The sequence below is a fragment of the Microplitis mediator genome, chromosome 6 (assembly GCF_029852145.1).
Source record: "Microplitis mediator isolate UGA2020A chromosome 6, iyMicMedi2.1, whole genome shotgun sequence".
NCBI classification, from domain to species: Eukaryota; Metazoa; Arthropoda; class Insecta; order Hymenoptera; family Braconidae; genus Microplitis; species Microplitis mediator.
In genome coordinates, this window is record NC_079974.1 from 21,175,804 (window position 1) to 21,194,673 (window position 18,870).

Genomic DNA, 18,870 nt, shown 5'->3' on the forward strand with positions numbered 1-18,870 from the left:
ATATATATATATATATATATTCGCATATACGCAACCATATGTATTTCTCTGTATACGTATGTATTATTTGCGTAGTAATTTGGGTATATGCGCAGCATCTCTCTCAGATCTCATATCCCAAAGCAAATTCTCACTATCATCTATGTGCAGGTGTCTATGTTAATCAAACCCGATCAACCCACCACGAGGGTTTCTGTAGCATCGCTGGAATGCAATATAGAATCAGCTCAACCAGCCACACGCAAACTGCGGCAACCGCTGTGGCTGCTGAACTTCACGAGCAGGTACGCCTTTCGGATGTTTCAACGGTGATAAAGGATTCCAAATGGAATTGTGTCACTATATTAAACCGTCAAATTTCATCACAACAAAATATCTATTTACCTAACGTGGAAAAATTAATTTAGATCCGGCCAAATCCGATTTATCAACGCAGATCTAATTTATCCATAGATCATTTCGGTTTTGCTCTATGAATAAATTATATCTACGAAGGCTTAAGTAATAATCCAGGATTTAGGTCTCCGTATATCTGAATTATTTTTTCCCCCAATGCCTCTCTATTCTATTTATGTCCTAAAACATAAAAAAAGGTGTAATCCTGTTATAATAATAACCGGCAGTATCTTAATCTATTTTAAAATAGAAACCGGAGCAGCCATGCAAGTCCTATACACCCCTCGGGGCCTTATCCTCGATGCAGCCACCAGGAAGTCAGGCCACTCATCCGAACATGTCACCCAGAAGACACTCGGCATTCAGCGCTCCTCATCAACATGGTAAGTCCTTTCATTCATTCCCTTTCATTGACTCTCTGTTGTTTTATTTGTTTTTCCCGAGGTTCGCGACGCTGACGCGTAATTTCGAATTAATCACTCAATCATGAAACTATAACTTTTTGTAACAATGCCGAGTTTCAAATCCATTTTAAGACTCGAACTAACTTTATAAGATCCTTACCAAGTCACCTAAGGTTTTATAAAATTACAAAAGCTTTGACTTTCAATTTGAATACTTATTTCCATACTGTAAAAAGAGCGGTGTTAAAAATGGACTCGTTTTAATTCCGCCCGGTGGAAAAATGAAATTACACCGGTGTAGGAGGAGTAATACACCGGTGTTAAAAATACCGGTGTAAAAGCGGGATAAATTGCGTCCGCTTGGAGTATTAACTTTAAAGATTATAAAACACAAAAAATGTCAGTTTTTTTATGAAAATTAATAAAGAAAATCATTTTTTAACAAGTATAGTGATCGAGTAAGTAAAAATATTCACAAAGTAAAATATTTTAACATCGATAAAGAATATCTATTAGGGTGGGTTGAAAAAAAACTTTTTTTTTTGTTTTTCTTAGCATGGAGATAGAATTGGTACCTTAAAAAAAAAAAATTTTTTACTCAACATTTTGAGGTGGCCAAAAAAAAATTACATGGTGTTCTAGAATCTGTAGGGTATCCCCTTGAAAGCTAATTGAAAGTCAGAAGTTTAAAAATTTTTTTTCCTATTATTTTTGTAATTTAAGTAAAAAATCCAAAAATGAAAAGCATTTTCTTTTGAATTAAAATGAAAGTGAAGTAAAAAAAATCACATTCGACAATTATTAGATGTTTTCCACGATTTTGGACAAAAAAAAAATTTTTTTTCAACCCACCCTAATATCTATACCGGCGGTGGCGTTATTTTAACACCGGTTTAGAATGTTTACACCGGTAGCGGCGTTATTTTAACACCGGTACAGAATATTTACACCGGTGGCGGCGTTATTTTCACACCGCTTTCGGGGGTAAATTTAACACCGATAATTTTAACACCTACACCGCTTAGACTTACCCCGGTGATTTTTTACAGTGTAATGAAAACCCCGCGGCCCCAATACCGTAAGTCCAAATCCTATTTCTAAAAAAAAAGGACATCATTATTAAGTTTTATCAAGCGTTCCCGAAAATAGCGCCTTAAACTCGGCATGAATTGACCATCAGATCAGTTGGCCAGCCCACCTGTCAATAGTATTCTCGTTTCTCTTAATTCTTTTTCGCTTATTCTCATGCCATAGATCCTCGCTATACCCCACACCATAAAAACACCAGACAGCCACTCGATTAAACGCTAAAACGTCCAACCCCCATTAATTTCGCGCCCTGAAAATTCGTTCTCAAGTATTTTATTATCAACACCAACAAAAATGTACGTCCCTGCGTCATATGCGCGCGCAATAATAACACTCTCTTTATCCAACTTGCGGAATTTTATCCTTCATCAGACTATTGCCAGCTCTCTCGTGCCTTAACTCATGCATTCACACAAAAATACATCCACTACACATTAATATCATACATTTGTATATACATGCATATGACACACACAATTCGCGATCCCCGTGGAGACGGCGCCGAACGTGTCTGACGTTACTTGTCATGTTCACACACAACTTCTCGCGTCTGTATGCGAGTATCAACACATTATGACCGTTCATACATACACATATATATATACATATACACATAAACATCCCCTTCTTTTGAATGTAAACACTGACATTATAACTACGCAGTCAAGCTGGTGGTAACACACTATCAAATCTCCAAGAGTATGAGTGTCACACAAATGCTGTATAGAATAAGTAAGACAGAAATACACCAATAGAATGAGAAAGGCAGACAAGAAGGACAAAATATTAGAATAAGTGGGAGGCAGACAGAGACAGCATTAGTATAAGTATGAGTTGATGGATATTGGAGTAAGTGAAATGGAGAAGATTATTATGAGACAGCAGTATCTGAAGAAGCATTGGTGCAAGAAGAAGACACACCAACTGGTGCACCATCACCATTACAGTTAACTTGGTGCCTCAGTGCATGATCCGTAAGTGTAAGAGCAATGTAAAAGTAAGTGTAAGTCGTATAGTCTACGACGTAGACTACTCCTTATTTTCTTGTTCCGAATGTGTGCGCGCGCACATCACAATCGGGGAGTTCCTGATGTGCGTCCTATACTATCCACAGTTTACGGTATATACCGAAACCAGAAGTGTGCGCAAAAGGGTACCAAACAAAACGCTGCTCACTACTCGTGGCATACAGTATTAAACTTTACTACTTAACAATAAGTGTGTTGTTGTTAAATTTAATCTTTATTACGTCATGTGTTATCACGTAGTACTGCCACAGTTACACCATACCCGGGATTTATTGCCGGTGATGTGATTTTTTTATTTGTTTCGGAGTTGTGACGACGCCGATTGTCAAAATTTTGTCACATGTTTTGATGCAGATATTTGCATCGTTACATGACCGGCGTATTCCCGCTGACGTCACTGAAAACATTTCACGCGATTGTTTAAATTCTGCCGTGCTTTTATATTTATTTTAAAAACGATGCTTATCTTTTCAGCAATTGTTTCGCGGAATTTATTGTGGAGTAACTTGTTTTTGAACAAAGTTACGCAGTGATAATTTTTTTAAGCTGTAGTTTGTTTAAAAAAAAACAAAAAGGTTTAAAAACAAAGTTTAGCTTTTCTGTTTACTCTATTTTTTTATCAACTAAAGTGCATAGAAAAAGCTAAACCAAAGAACTTTGACACGTTATGCGCTATGTTTACGATAACACAGTGTAAGACTACTGTAGGATTTCGTTGGATATACAAGCATTTGGATTTCAAAGCACGTTTTGAGAATCTGCAAGTGGATTTAGGTGGCAAAGTGTAACTAAAATTCACTTTAAGCTTTTTTTTTTGTTTTAATTTTTTTTTTTACTGTTATTGTATGTACGTTTTTTGACGTCACGTGATTCGAGGATCGCTTTGGTGTTGGGGGAATAGGAAAAGGTAAAGGTAAAGGCATTGAGTTTGTAAAGCAAAGGGAAAACAATGTAAATGGGTTTTAAGTACAAAGAGTAAAATAACGTAAAAGTGAATAATTACTGGTGATCATTAAAGAGAAGTAATAACGTGAGAATTTAGCTGGATAACTGATTGCGTTTGCTGGTGAAAGAGAATTATCTAAATAAAACATCGTTTTTTAACAGACTAGAAAATGAATCATCTTTTTTTTTAGCGGTAAATAATGAAACTTTGTACTGTCTAACACTTTACTATTTCGCCTGACTCGAATAAGTAACAATTATCGGTGTAGCTTTTATCAATCAAGTGAAAAAAAATGATAAATAATTTTTATTAGAGTATAGATTAAAAAAAATAAATAAACGAAAGGTAGTTTATTCGAACGTTCGGATGTATTGGAATAAAACGCTTTAATATTTCACGAATAGGATCGATTGGCGATAAATCGATAGATGGTGAATAAAATTCACGTGTAACTGATGACCCCTGTCGATTTATTTTAAAAAAGTGTATAGTGTATTAAAAAAATAACAGAGCACACTGCATTGTATATTGTACATTATATATTGTATATTCTGTGTACATATATTTATATATATATGGAGGATTGTATATATGTTATGTATTTACGTGAACGGGAAAATAAAATTCGTAAATCACGCGCGTGCGCTACGAAAAGATAATTCCTGTGAAACGGAAGGAAACGGTAACAAGAGGATTAAAGAAGCGTGAAACATTTCTGATAACAGCTACGGCATTTTGTTTTCAAGATAATACCACTGATTATTGTATTATTGTTGGATATATTTATACACAATACATATATATATGTTTCATATATTTTTGGATTTATTGTTGAAGCACGAACGCGATATGATTCTGGCAGGTTAGTTCTATTGTTTACTTATATTTTTTTAGGTTTAATTGATAATTGATGCAAATTTAAGCAGGGGCAAAATGGGCGCGATAAATTTTTGAAATTGAAATTTTTTTCCCTGGAATTTTTCGATGCTTGATATTTATGGTATGTTTGTATTATTAATGAGTTGCTGCGCTCGGTTATGTAATTCTGTTAACATATCACTACGGACATTACGGTGTTAAAAATTAATGGTCTCCGGTCCAGTGAATGGGTCGGTGCTTAAATTTTCTGCGTCAGTGGAAAAATTGCACTTGTTAAATATTTGGCGTTTCAGATAACCAGGTTTTGCAATTATTTTTATTTAAAGTTGTGTTCAGATAAAAAACACTCGATGCAAAATTGATTTTGGAAAAATAAATTTGATGACATTTTTTGTTCACACTTGAACAATGAAAAAAAAAAACAAGGCATGCATCTAACATCCAAATTATTGTTTTTGTGTTTTACTAAATTAGCTCGAAATTTTTTCTTCTTCAAAAGCCCATTTTACCCCAAAAAACTCCAAATTCTTGTCATGCCTATCGAATATCCCCTGATTATAAAATTTTATCATCACTCTGTTCGCGCTCGACTTTGTCTTGACCATAAATGTATATATTTGTATAAAAAAAATTTTACATTGAAAATTTGGAAATTTATCACAAATTTGTGAAAAATTGAACAGAAAGCATGCATCTAACATCCAAATTATTGTTTTTTGTTGTTTAATAAATGAGCCCAAATTTTTTTTTCAAAGCCCATTTTACTCCAAAAAATCAAAATTCTTGTCATGCTTATCGAATATCGCTTACAAAATTTTATCACTCTTCGCGCTCGACTTTGTGCTAAACGTAACTTATAAATTTGCATAAAAAGATTTTTTATTAAAATATTTAATAATGAAAATTTTGAAATTTATCACAAAGTTCCAATTAATTAATTTCAGGTAAAGATATTTTTTAATTAAAAAAATATGAACCCTTTTTAAAAATGAAATTTGATAATTATCAATCGATTAAAAGTATCGGGTAACACGTCATTAAATGACACTGAGCCGTTGAGTCCACAAGTTTTTAAAAACCCTCCCTTGTATATAAATGCGATTAATAATATGAGTCACCACCCAAGTAAAGTAGAATTGTCAAAGTGTCTAGACATTGAGTTGGGGAATAAAATTAGTCATTAGTTGTGATTATTTTTATTCTTAGCCGTGACATGATTAGCTCTGCTATCTCCGGACAAAAATACATATATATTTATATCCCACGTGCACGCAAAAAAATAAAAAATAAATAACACGAGTCAGTAAAATAAATTCCACATCAATAAGAAAATAAGAAGCAAATATGATTTTCATAGCTACGTAAACAATATTCAAACCGCGCGGTAGAATTTAATATTTTTAGCAATTGGAGCGATTTGAACACGTCAGCAATTTATAGCTGATAAAATTCCAAGCTTTAGCCCGGTCATCCAGCACGAGTACGGCAACGTACGACACACGATGCAACTATTTGATTAGACAGCAAAAAAAAAAACAATTTTTTTATTATTTCCTAGAGCTCGCGAGTTTAACACGTGCACCAGTGGTCACCTGGCCTTTTTATATCGATCGGCAACTCAACTCTATACAACTCGCAGCTATTTTCCATCGCCGTAGCAAACTGCCGCACACCCACGAGTATATTCCGCAGCTCTGAAAGTTCCTATTGAGCACGTACTAAACCGTAGAGCGACGAGAGCTGTAGATGATGAGGACCCGACCCATCCGATCGCGACTTTTTTTTATTTTTATCCTTCACTTTGTCGTCGACGTCAACTCAATGTCCTAGTTGTCATTTTCGGTGTTTAGTGTCACATACGCTATCTATTATACTGACCGTCTGACACTTAATTTATTATCTAAGTATTGTTTACTCTATACTCAAAATATATATAAACATTTATTCAAAAAAAAATAATGTTCCTTCAAAAATATTTTTTTTTCCATCAATTAAAAGTTTGAAAGTCCGCAGAAATTTTTGAAAACTTGCCATAAAAATATGACATTATTTTGTCCTTTTCCATGATTTTTTTACTCTGAAAACATTTTTCTGATCTTATGAATCATATATATTTACTATATATTTTTGTAGGACATGAGATTTTGAATTTTGAAAAAATATTTATTTTTACGTTCTTTAAAATGCCTGAAACTTTTCAAATTTTGAGTTTATCAGTTTTTTCAATCAGACCTTTTTTGTAGGCCATAAAATTCTCTACAAAATTGTCCTCTAACTTTTTCATGTAACATCAAAATTTCAGCCGCAAAATTATTTATTTCACTATTTCGAGCGAAATTTTGAGCAAATTTGAAATTCCTATTAAGAGTAGTGTCAGTTTATCTTTTTTTTTTAGTGTAAATCAAATAATTTAAAGAAAATTTTGCTACAAAATGACGTCTTATATATTAAATATACAAAAGTGTAATGTTGATATGGCGGTGCGCACTTTCACGCAGGCAAACCAGCTGAGAGCCACTGGCTGTCAGTAGAGATATTGCGTCTCACTCCATAATAAAACGCGGCAACCATTCGGGAACCGGCCTACTGTATCATACCCTCTCTCTCTCTATCTCTCTTTCTTTCTCCACACTCAGCCACATCGCGAGTTCTGCCAAGTTGGAGAGAAGAATCGCGGATCCCTCTTCACATCTCAAATGAGCTGGGAAAAAAAGTACGCCGGAGAATCAATTCCAGTTTTATACCTCACTCTTTCTCGTACTTACTCTCAACACAAATATATAACACGATAAAGATTTCTCTGCACTCTATTGGCTATCAGTTTGTCACGTTTAAACTTATTCTAGTTTTTTTAACGTTAATAAAAAAAATTTTTGACTTTGAAAAGAGTACGGCATTTTAAAGATGATAACCATGTTAAACATTGGATCTAGTGCAGTCTCGAGAGTACTCTGCTACACTGACTGCATGTCTACATATACATATATATAACTAAACATGTATAGTCATATATAATCTAGTGTAGTTGTGACTACATTTTAAAGTGGCATTATGAATACAAATGAGCATTTCCAACGTCCATAATATTCTACGGGTCAGAGATTTTCTGTACTGGATAGTGTCAGTACAGATATCACCAAGTATTCATCAATTTATGACATTCAGTTATTATTAACATTATTTCATATTCTTATACATGTATAATATTTCTCAATATCTTACATAAATTAACTTCAGTTATTTATTCAACACATATTTTAATTACTAATCAATGTTTCATAAGAAAAATTTTGTCCAATTATAATTGGACAGTCTATAGACTGATTAAATTTGGTATTGGAAAAAGCTCGATTTTAATTTGTGTCTTTTCATGTTTTCAATTCATTTTATACACTCGTTAAATTTAATTTTTCTGATTAGTTACAAATATATTCAAATTTCGCGGGAGACAATAATTTTTTTTTTTTTTCCAAAATTATTGAAATCAAAATTTTTTTTTTCATAAATTAAATCACAAAAAATAAATCATACAAATTTGATCGTGTTCGCGCTCTTTTCGAGTTACGCAAAAAAAAGTTACGAGAGAATTAGACGGCAACAAAAAAATGGACGTTGTCTTAACTACGGTAATAAGATAAAAAAAGCACTAAAACCGAAGAAAACGAGTGCAATAGTTGCATTCAGTGCCGACATCGCAATGCACCGAAAGCACTAAGTACTTCTTTGACAATTTAACTCGACAGTTGCCGACTTATTTTTACTTTCCCAAACTTTTTGTCGCGTCACTAAGCTAATGTCTATCTTGATATAATTCACTCGAAATTTTCGTGTCTAAAAATAAGAATAAAAAAATAAAGAACATTAAATATACAAGACACATTGACCCGGTATGTTGTAACAGCGTGAGAGAAATTCAAGAGCTAAAAACCGTTAACACGAAACTCAACACTAAATTCACGCCCGCTCTCTACTCGATCTTTTATACATTACATTATTATATATTTTACATATATCTTTATATACCCTACACAATACTCGAACTGTCTTTTCACATCTTCTTATATAAATATTTTCCACAACAATCTACTTTCCGTATTCATATTTCACTCTGTTCCCCATAAATACATAACGATATTTAATTTTAAAACAGTTATTATTTTATGTAGACACAATTCGATACTTTATGCTGTCATTTTTCACTTTTTTTTTTTATTTTCACGGTTCAAAATTATTTAATGTCCATTAAAAAAATATTTATCTTATTTTGATTGGAATTTTCAAAGTTCACTCAAAATTTTCCATACAAAGTCGCCGAGCTTTGAAATTTTCTCATAGATCGGCCGATGCCTAGTTTGCAATGATTGGCCAATAAATGGCTAGCTACTGGCCCGTACATGGCAGTATAATCATTGGCAGCCGTCTTTTTGCTTATAAAAACGGCACACAATTGACCGCCGTTCGTTGGCCAACGGTTTTATCAAGTGCGCTTGATACCAAGCTTTGGCCGATGATTGGCCAATGCTTGGCATACCGTTATCATTCGACATTTAGCCGATCTTCGGCCGATGCTTCAAAATTGGCAGCCATTCATGACCCAGTAATGGGCCGATTCTTTTTTTTTTGTATGGGTTTTATGACATTTGTATGAAAAAATTCATTTGTAAAAAAATTTTATAGCAAAATATATGTCATATATATAATCCACAAAATCAGAAAATATTTTTTCGGGTAAAAATGACAATAAATTAAATTAGGGTACGAGAAATTTTCATTTCATCAAAATTTCGTCAGAAAAATTTGCTATTTATACAGAACCCTCTTGAAAAATTGACAGATTGAATGACTTTTGACAGACCCAAAAATTTGAAAAATTTTGACATAAAAAAGTCCAAATATGTATTCATTAAATAGAGTAAAAATTAATGAGCAAGATTTAAATTTACATAAAACATTAGGAGATAATTAACATTACTCTACTTAAATAAATCATATATGTTATATATATTCTTGTCATTGTCTCTCGCTATAAATTTCACATATATATATATATATATAACTATACATTCAGATAGTACGTCTTACAAATGATATCGCTCGACTATTTGTCACGTGGTCTGAGCCAGGCCAAGGTCATAAGATTGTCATATTATACTTAGTCTTTTTTTAATTAATTTAATTGTTGCGTTAAATAATAAATTTCAGTTCACCTGAGTCTAAAAAAAAAAAAATACGTTTGAATTTTCTAATGTTTATAAATTGAATGATTAAATGATAAAAGAGGTGTTTGGTGTGTGATAAAAATAAAGATATAAGAAAATTTGTTATGTGTATTTTAGAACCGTGTGAATAGGCCGATTGAAGTTGGGTATGAGTATATATATATATATATACATATATAGATATAGATGTAGACGAGAATCCAATATCTTGAGGGATGTTGGGACATTCTCAGGCGAATGACGCAGTTGGGAATCCGATGGGGGTGTGTCGGGAGTTCTGAGACCGAGGATAGTGTAAGTGCGTAGATGGGAAACCTAAGCGCTGATATATATATAGAATACACATATATATATATGGATGGCAAAAAAAACGAGGGTGGATACGGAGAAGCATTGAAGCGTAGGCTGATATGCTGCGTCAATGGAAATGTGTGCTACCCCATCCCAAAGGTTACTTTGTATGTGATACATGTGTGCGATGTGTGATGTGCGTAAAGTTTGTCTTTGTCGATGAAATACTAGAGGAAACCCTTTCTGACCCCTGACATTAAACTGCTTTGCTTTCAATCCACGAAATCTAACACAGGAAGTATTTCCTTTTCATTTTATAAATATAAAAGTGATTCTCCATATACATAATGATAAAAAAAAGTTGATAGGGGAGGGAGGGGCAAAAGGGGGTACTTAAGGAAATACCAAGTTTTCGAGGACTCAAATACGCTAAATCTTTTTTTTTTTAATGATATTCAAAGTAAATAGAAGAAATTTTCAGTTACCGTTGAAAAAAACAATTTTTCATTTCTGCGGGCAAAGTGGGGTACCCCCTAAAAAAGGTAAAAAAAAAAATTTCTGGATTTTAAACGAATTTGATCAAGTTAAATTTTTTTGTAAATAATTTACATGAAGAAAAATTATATTTTAAATGTTTATTGGATACAAAAGAAGAAAAAAAATTTTTAATAGTTTTTATCATAAAACAAACGTCTAATATTTTTCAACTGACAATTGATTTTTGAAAAAGTTTACCAAAAAAAATTCAAAGTAACTCTTAATTATATTTACAGAAGTGATTTTGGAATGTTTAAAAACCATTTATAATATAAAATTTTTTTTTATCAAATTTTGGGTGTACCCCGTTTTGCCTACCCTACCCCCTTTTGCCCCCCCTTCCCCTAATATTAAAATTCATATTCCGTATTTTATTTTTTGCAAAATAAGATTTTTATGAGGCGTAAAAAATATTTTTTCATCAAACGATTAACACCCGGTTTAAAAATTTATGATTTATATCGACGCAAGTCTATTAAAATGTACTAAATCAATCGCAGTGTATACAATTCATCCATTGTGCCCACCAGTAATCGTTTAAATCTATACAAACTACCTCAATAAAAAATGGTATAAAAAAAAATTAGCATTTGTATTGCTGACGTCGTCATGTACCAGTCAGATAAAGCTGTTAAATATATAATACTGTCAATACCGCTATTAATACTAACTTTATAAATCGACAATAAATTTAACATTGACTGAAATGTACATAGAGCTACTTATATAAGTAATATATATAGGTGTTAAAAATAAATTTTAATATAGAAACGTGACAGTAACGATAAAAAACTACGAAACCGGAAGTAAAACCCTTCCGCTTTAAAAAATAGGGTTGAATAGAGATAATATTCTATCGTAGTGCGTACTTTTGGTGCCTATACTTTAAAAAGGCTAAACTGTGTACTGTATTATTGAGAAGCCATGCAGTGGCCTCAGAACAGAAGGGTCGTACCCAAATTTAAAGAAACGCCAAAAACGCTAAAGGCTTGTGTCGAGTTGTTTGAAGGCGCCTTAATGTAAGAGGGCGGAAGGAATAAGAATAAAGGAAAAGGTTTCGGAAACAAGAGGGAAGAATTTAAGAAAAGACAAGGGAATGACACTGGAATAAATACGATCCAGATGTTCCTTCACTCCTTTTTCTTTTTCTTTATCTTCTTCTTCTTTTCCATAAATGTGTAAAAATCTCGATGACGTAATTCAAACATTTTCTTTTTTATTCCTCACTTTTCCCGGTACTTTTTACTCTTCAAGCCATTTCGCGATTAAACATTTAATTTACATGCACGTGGCGCGGTAAATTCAAAAATATTTTTTATTTCACAAAACTTTTTTTATTTTTTAACAATTCCAAGCTGGGCAGGATGTCCCTAATTTTCTGGAGCGTTAAACATCCTTCGTGTAACGGTTATATTGTCGAAAGAACCTGGTGCAAAATGGGAGCGTTGGAGCATCAGGAGAAGCATAAGGAGACGAGTAGGTAAAAAAATATATATACGTATATATTGTACAGGTATATAGATATACGTACAGTGAGATGATGGAGTGAGTAAAAGAGAATGTGAATAAGAGAGAAGGATATGCATTTGCATTTGAAACTTCAGGGCGTTTTAAACAAGTTGCAAAAGCAGATAAGACAGGGACCGGTTGGTATATATTTATATATTATATATATATATATATATATATATATAAAAGCAACAGCTACTTTTATTTTCTCGCATCTTCGTTGTCTTCACACTCATTCTCAGCTTAATATAACCTTGCTCAGAGTATGCTCTTTCAATAGTTTGTGAGAAAAATACTCTCGTTAAATTTCGATTTAAAACTACTGTAAGTAAGTCCTGACGTGCGCCGTCAAAAGACCCGGATTAAACATGAGTTTTTGATATGCTGACAGGGATTTTATAACATTGTTAATATGGATTTAATTAATTTGTCGTAAAACGTGTTGTATATATGTGTATATATATGAGGAATTTAAGTGTTATACTTTTATGATCTTGGTAATATTTTTTTAGTGGGATGTGTGCTTTGCGAAAGAGATCTGATACATGGGTTGTTAAGATATTTAATTTCCAATCGACATGTCGAGGCGTTAAAACTCTCGAATGCTGAGATTGCTGATTTCTCGGTGTGAATTAACACCTTTACCTTCACTGAGATAAAAAGAGGATGTAAGAGGGAGAGCTTGAGCTCAAGTAAACTTATGAACAATTCGCTATTCTAAGAAAGATAGAAACATTTTAAACTCTTGTACACTCTTTTCTCTTGACTTTCCCTTGACTCGACCCACTTTTTGTTTGTTATTTTTTTTTATTTTTTTCTGGCGTATGCTTCGATTGTTGAGAATCCGACGTCATACCGAACATTTAATATATACGAGGAATATCCTCAGGCGAGGTTACTCTACTCGCGTATCTAGAAATTTGTAGAAAGTATTTTTATGCAACTGAAAAAAATTTTTTTTTATAAACTCTTTTTATTATCGAAAAAAAATCAGCTTTTAATTTACGTTTTATTGAAATTATTTTTTTTTTAACTTTAATCATTTTAATTTATCAGAATATTTGTCATTAATATGAATACACAAATATATAAAAAAATTATTTCCAACCGGATTCGAACCCAGAACTTTGAATTTAAAAATAAAAATTGTATTTGCCACAAAAAAACTAGATATTTAAAAAATTAAAAATTTAATGGGCATAAATATTAATATAAAATAAATAAATATTAATAGGAAAAAATGTATAATATATGTAAATAGTAATTTGATATAAATAGCTGTGTACATTTTATAACCACACATATTTATCTAAACATACTGTCAATGATTCAAACCTGATTACCATAATTATAAAGATCTACCACATCGGTGATGCAATAAAAAAACAGCTAACACGGTAAATAAAAAGGAAGTAAAAAAAGTAAAAAAGTAAAACAAGATTAAAGAAGTAACTCGATCAGCCACGGGGATCTCGGAAAAGCCAGCTCTAGCTCCATAATATAAGAACGATGTCGGCATACTGATAACGTTCTGGTCCAGTGGCCTCAGCGTGTCGCAATTTAAAAATCCAGAAGCACTCTAATCTCTTGTACTCAGTGGAATGCCTTCAACGAGTCTGCAACAGCAAGGTTGCTTGCCAATTATATAGCTTCCATACTATACCGAGTACAGAAGTGAGTATAGAGCCCAGAGCCCAGACTCCAAAGCCTGAAGACCGAAGCCCGGGTAATGGGCAATGGTGTCCGGAAATCTAGTGTACTCAGCGGTATCCAAGCAATCAACCGACCCTTTATATTACTTCTCCATACATACCTTACTTTTCACAAACTTTTTAAAAACACTTAACTTTCAACACTCGGCTTTTCAATTTTTACCCCAATTATTTTCGAGATACAACTCTACATAAAAACCTTTAGATTATTTTGCACTCCGTGTTTCGGGTCTAAATGTCTTGGCTGCTTGCCATTAATTGCCAATTGTTAAGGAGGATCACTAGTGTGACCGCCAGAAAAAAGATGATCTTTGGGAATTGTTTTAAAGGAAAACCATGACTTGGATGTTTTAATGTTTTAAGGTGAAGTTTAATGTAGGGGAGACCGGGGCAATACGGCCCACCTAAGCCGGTTATTATTATTTGTGGCTTTTAACCATCAAGTCGATTTACTCTTGTCCACCTTGAACTCAATTCACCAAAATTTTGGTGAAGCTCCTGAAAAAAAATTTTTTTTTTTTTGGGCAAGACGGCCCCCTCCGAAAAAAAATGAAAAAAAAAATTTTTTTTTTTAATTGTAAAAAAATTTCCCGCGTAACAAATGTTTATATTTTTCTCTTTAACAACTGTATCTACTTTAATATTACTCGAAATAACCTTTTTTGATATAATACGAGTCATTTTTTCACTTCTGTAGAAAATTGATTATTGGTTTTTTTAACTTTTTCAAATGCTCTATTTTAATCCAAATCCATATAATTAACCAAAAAATGATATTTCTATTAAATTAATCATGACTAGGCTATAATACTATGAAATACATTTTCTTTTAGAATTTTTGAGTGTTTCATTCTGCCCCAAGTTTCACGTATCGGGCTAAAAATGAGTAAATAATCTAAATTTGTGATAATCAAAAGAAAACAAGAAAAAAAAATTTTTGGTTAATTTTTGAGGTGGGCCTTCTTGCCCCAGGTGGGCCGTCTTGCCCCGGTCTCCCCTACAAGATCAAATTTTTGGACCAAAAAATTCAAAATTCAGTGAGTTATTCATAATTTCCTAACGCTCAAATATAAGTCCCCCCACTGCAGTGATAGCGACCTTCCCAATGCCTGAATTACAAAAAAAACCAAAAAGTTTTTTAAACTGGAAGATATTTCCCGTACCATGGGCCTTGGGTAAGAAAAAAATAGAAATTTAACAAAAGGAGTTTTTAAAAAGAATTTCAAATTTCGCGCGAAAATTTGATGATTTGTGGTCTGCCAAAATTACATTTTTGATTTGATCGGAAAGCTCGGAGGTTCATGTGGTCCCCCTTGATAGAGAAAATATTATAATCAAGAAAAAACTCATGGTCATGGTGAAAAAAAGAATGAATGCGTAATCTCACTGTGTATAAAATATAAAAAAAACGCATGTATGTAGAGCGATAAATAATGATAGTTAGGAGGATTAATAAATAAAGTGATATAGTAACTAAACATGACAAGAAAATCTCTTGGTAAAGTATCCTTTTGAATTATGACATCACTAATGAGCCAAAACACGAAAACACGAGTGTAGTAAAATAGCAAAAAGGGTTCTTTATAACAACAGGATTTAGTGTGTTGTATGTTGTAACGATAGAAACAAAATATAGGAGTTGTTGTGCATTATTATCATCTGCTGTGTTTAAGTAAAGTATAGAGGCAGAGGCAGAGGCAGAATAGTAGCGAGGAGAAGCAAAAACAGGACGAGCACAAGCAGATGTTGATGTGTCACGTCCTAATCTCATCAAAAATGAGACTCACGAGCGAATTCTACCGCAGTAAATCATCCGGATCACTGATAATCACAATACGCGCTCACGGTTGTAGAAAAATTTATTTTTTTTACGGTTTAGTTTGGTAGTTTTATTATTGGGTAGGTATAAGTTTATAGAAAAGCATTTCATCGTATCTGGCACGAGTCAGTGGATAGTGAGTAGGCAGAATAGCCGGATAAATACGTGTGGCACGAGCTTAGTGTGCTCTATGGGTGTATGGGTTGCCGGTAGGTCGCCCGAAGGCATATCGGAGGAATAATACCAGGACGACATCAGGGGATGGATTTGGTGTCCCAAAAGCGTACCGCAGAGATGAGAATTATGGACAAAAGAGTAAAGTGAGCTGACTGGGAACTAGGTACTATCCGGGTACTGGGTTATAGCCTACATCAACATTTACATCTAGACTAATGTAGATTTAGATGTAGATGTAGATGTTGATGTTGATGGTGATGGTGGTTTTTAAAAGGACACTGATATATAGCTTTTAAAGTGTATGACTGAAAGGCCACCGAAACCAGGACTGTGAAATAATGAACGAACGAAGAAACGAGCGAGTGAGTGAATGAGTGAGATGATGCGGGATACTTGGATTAAATAGACGGAGAATGCACTCGAGCAAGAATAAGAAACAGAAAAAAAGGTAAAGAATAATATAGAATGAAAAGGAACGCGGTGGTTTGAGGATGGGAGAAAGAGGGAGACGGAGTTTTAAACAGAATGAGGGAAAGAAATAAGGCATCCGGTGGCAGCCAATGGGGGATAAGAGTTTGGTGTATATATGTATATATATATATATATATATATATATATATATATATATATATATAAATTTAAGTGTGTATATATAAGAGTAAGAGGGTGAGAGAAGGCAAGTAAAAGCTTGGGTTGTGTTATTTGGCAGCTGTGTAGCAGCGGTAACGGGCAGATGCTTCTTCTGTTCGTGAAAACGTCTTTGGGACCAGCCGGCCTCTGGCATGTACTCTACTGCACGAGCAAGTAGTAACCCCGTCTACGGTCTTGTTCAGACGAGGAAACAATCAGAATGAGACGAGAGAGATCGACAACATTTCTCTAGTTCTTGTTTGTCTTGTTGTTGTTGTTGTTGTTGTTGTTATCAAGCCGGAGAAAACACCTTATGTTGCTTGTAGTTTGAACGAAGCGAAACATCACCCGTGATATGCACTGTCACGCAAATAATTCCACATTCAATTTATCCTCCCCCTTATTCTCATAATTAACTGCTTTGCTCGAAGAAAGTCACTGGAAAATCTGCTCACTCGAGTCAGCTCACCTGAGACTTTTGGTTCCATTTAGCAACCGGACTATTCCCCAAATACTTTTCCATTATTTTTTATCCGTCAATACGATTGTGAACCTCCCAAAATCGCTTTCGATAATCGACAATTGATCAAGTTATCATTCAAAACCGCGCGATAATTCAATCGTGAAGAAAGTGAGGTTAGCTTTTGCTTTCGTCTCCAGTAATGGACTGATAAAATAACAGTTTCTATAACTCGTTAGTATCAAACAATGAATTTGTTATGTATTATTTATAAAATAATACATTATTTGTAACGAGATGTATGTGGAAAAAAATACTGTAAATAGTGTTATGGTCTCGTTTACACATATATCACAAGAGCAATTTAAAATCGCTGGAAAGCTCGATCGTATACTACTGCAAACTGTCGTAGATAACAAGATATAATACACCTGGAAGGTGAGAAAAATAATAATAATAATAAACTGTCTGTATACATTAAGGTATATATGTATTGAAAAAAATACATAAAGTATAGATCCGCGTGGCAACACAGACGGTAGCAAATGTTCATGTATTAAAGCTATATTGTATATGTTTGTGGGCCGTATTGGCGGCAACGTTCGATCGGAAGTGGATATCTGTGTTGTACGGGCGTCGTGCCAACGGTACAACAAAATGGGCTTTTTTTAAAAACTTCAAGACTGCTAAATCCTCTATATTCTATCCTTTACTCATTCATCCATCCATATATATACCGACATAGACAGATATAGACGACAAGTATACATTTAAAAAATATATATATAAATTCAACATTGGAATAGATTCTATTCTTTTTCATCACAGCTCAATACAAATAATGAAAAATATCCGGATGAAAATATGTCGGATTTTCCACAAGGTTTATTGCCGTTAACAGATTGTCTGCAGCTAATTTATCAACATCCCAACGGTAGTTTATGTATTACGTACACTAGACTTTTATTCTCGATTGACGTCTCCATGTGCTTGCCAGATAAAAATCTCGTGTGATAAAAAAAACATATTTATCAGAATAAAAAAAGGGTTGATTAATTATCAATATCGCATGTCAGCAGCTTCATAAACACTCGTATCGTGTGTAATGTGTAATATGTAGTATGTATGCTGGCATATTTGCGTGTTAATCATTAGTGGCGATGCAAGGTCAATTTTACCGTGCGCACGTGGTTTTTTTTCATTCCTCGTAATGACAAATATAGTATTATAAAATGGTTGTTCACATCACGGTATAGTGAAATCATCAGTCGGTTTTTTTTTCTGATCCGAGACGCGGACTGAAGGATATGAGGAGAAAAAGAGGATAAGTGTTTTGAATATTTTTAAAAAAATAAAATAAACCAGATGAAACTTCGGGTTCCCCTTGTGGCATGACGTCATTGCATATGCGTTTAACGTACGCATCAATAGAGACCGTTCGTGGAAATTACCTACTGCTGCATGCTGTATGCTGTTTACTGTAACTGTGCACCTGCACGAATATTCTAGCACAGGGTATAGACATATAGATATATAGATGAACGTGTCTATGTGTTTGTATGTGTATATACATATTGATTCGAGGAACTAGTCGCGCTGAAAGACCTGCCATGTCTGGCATTACATTCCCTATAGCGTACACAACATATATATGTGTGTTAGAACCAATATCCTTTGTTCACAAGCTTTGAGACAAAGAATATTATGTTGAACATCAAATCTCCTTACCGGGATATTACTGGTATGGTTACGAAAAGAAAACAAACATCTATAT

General features: G+C 33.5%; 1 protein-coding gene across 4 annotated transcripts in view; it reads left to right on the forward strand.

Annotated features, from left to right (window-relative positions):
- LOC130670131 (uncharacterized) overlaps positions 1 to 18,870 on the forward strand; it is a 69,521-nt gene that overhangs the window by 6,411 nt on the left and 44,240 nt on the right. For all 4 annotated transcript variants that reach the window (XM_057473344.1, XM_057473346.1, XM_057473347.1 and 1 more), the window contains exons 3-4: positions 151 to 284; positions 647 to 779. In XM_057473344.1, the coding sequence (XP_057329327.1) occupies positions 151 to 284; positions 647 to 779 (267 nt within the window). The remainder of the gene's footprint in view (positions 1 to 150; positions 285 to 646; positions 780 to 18,870) is intronic.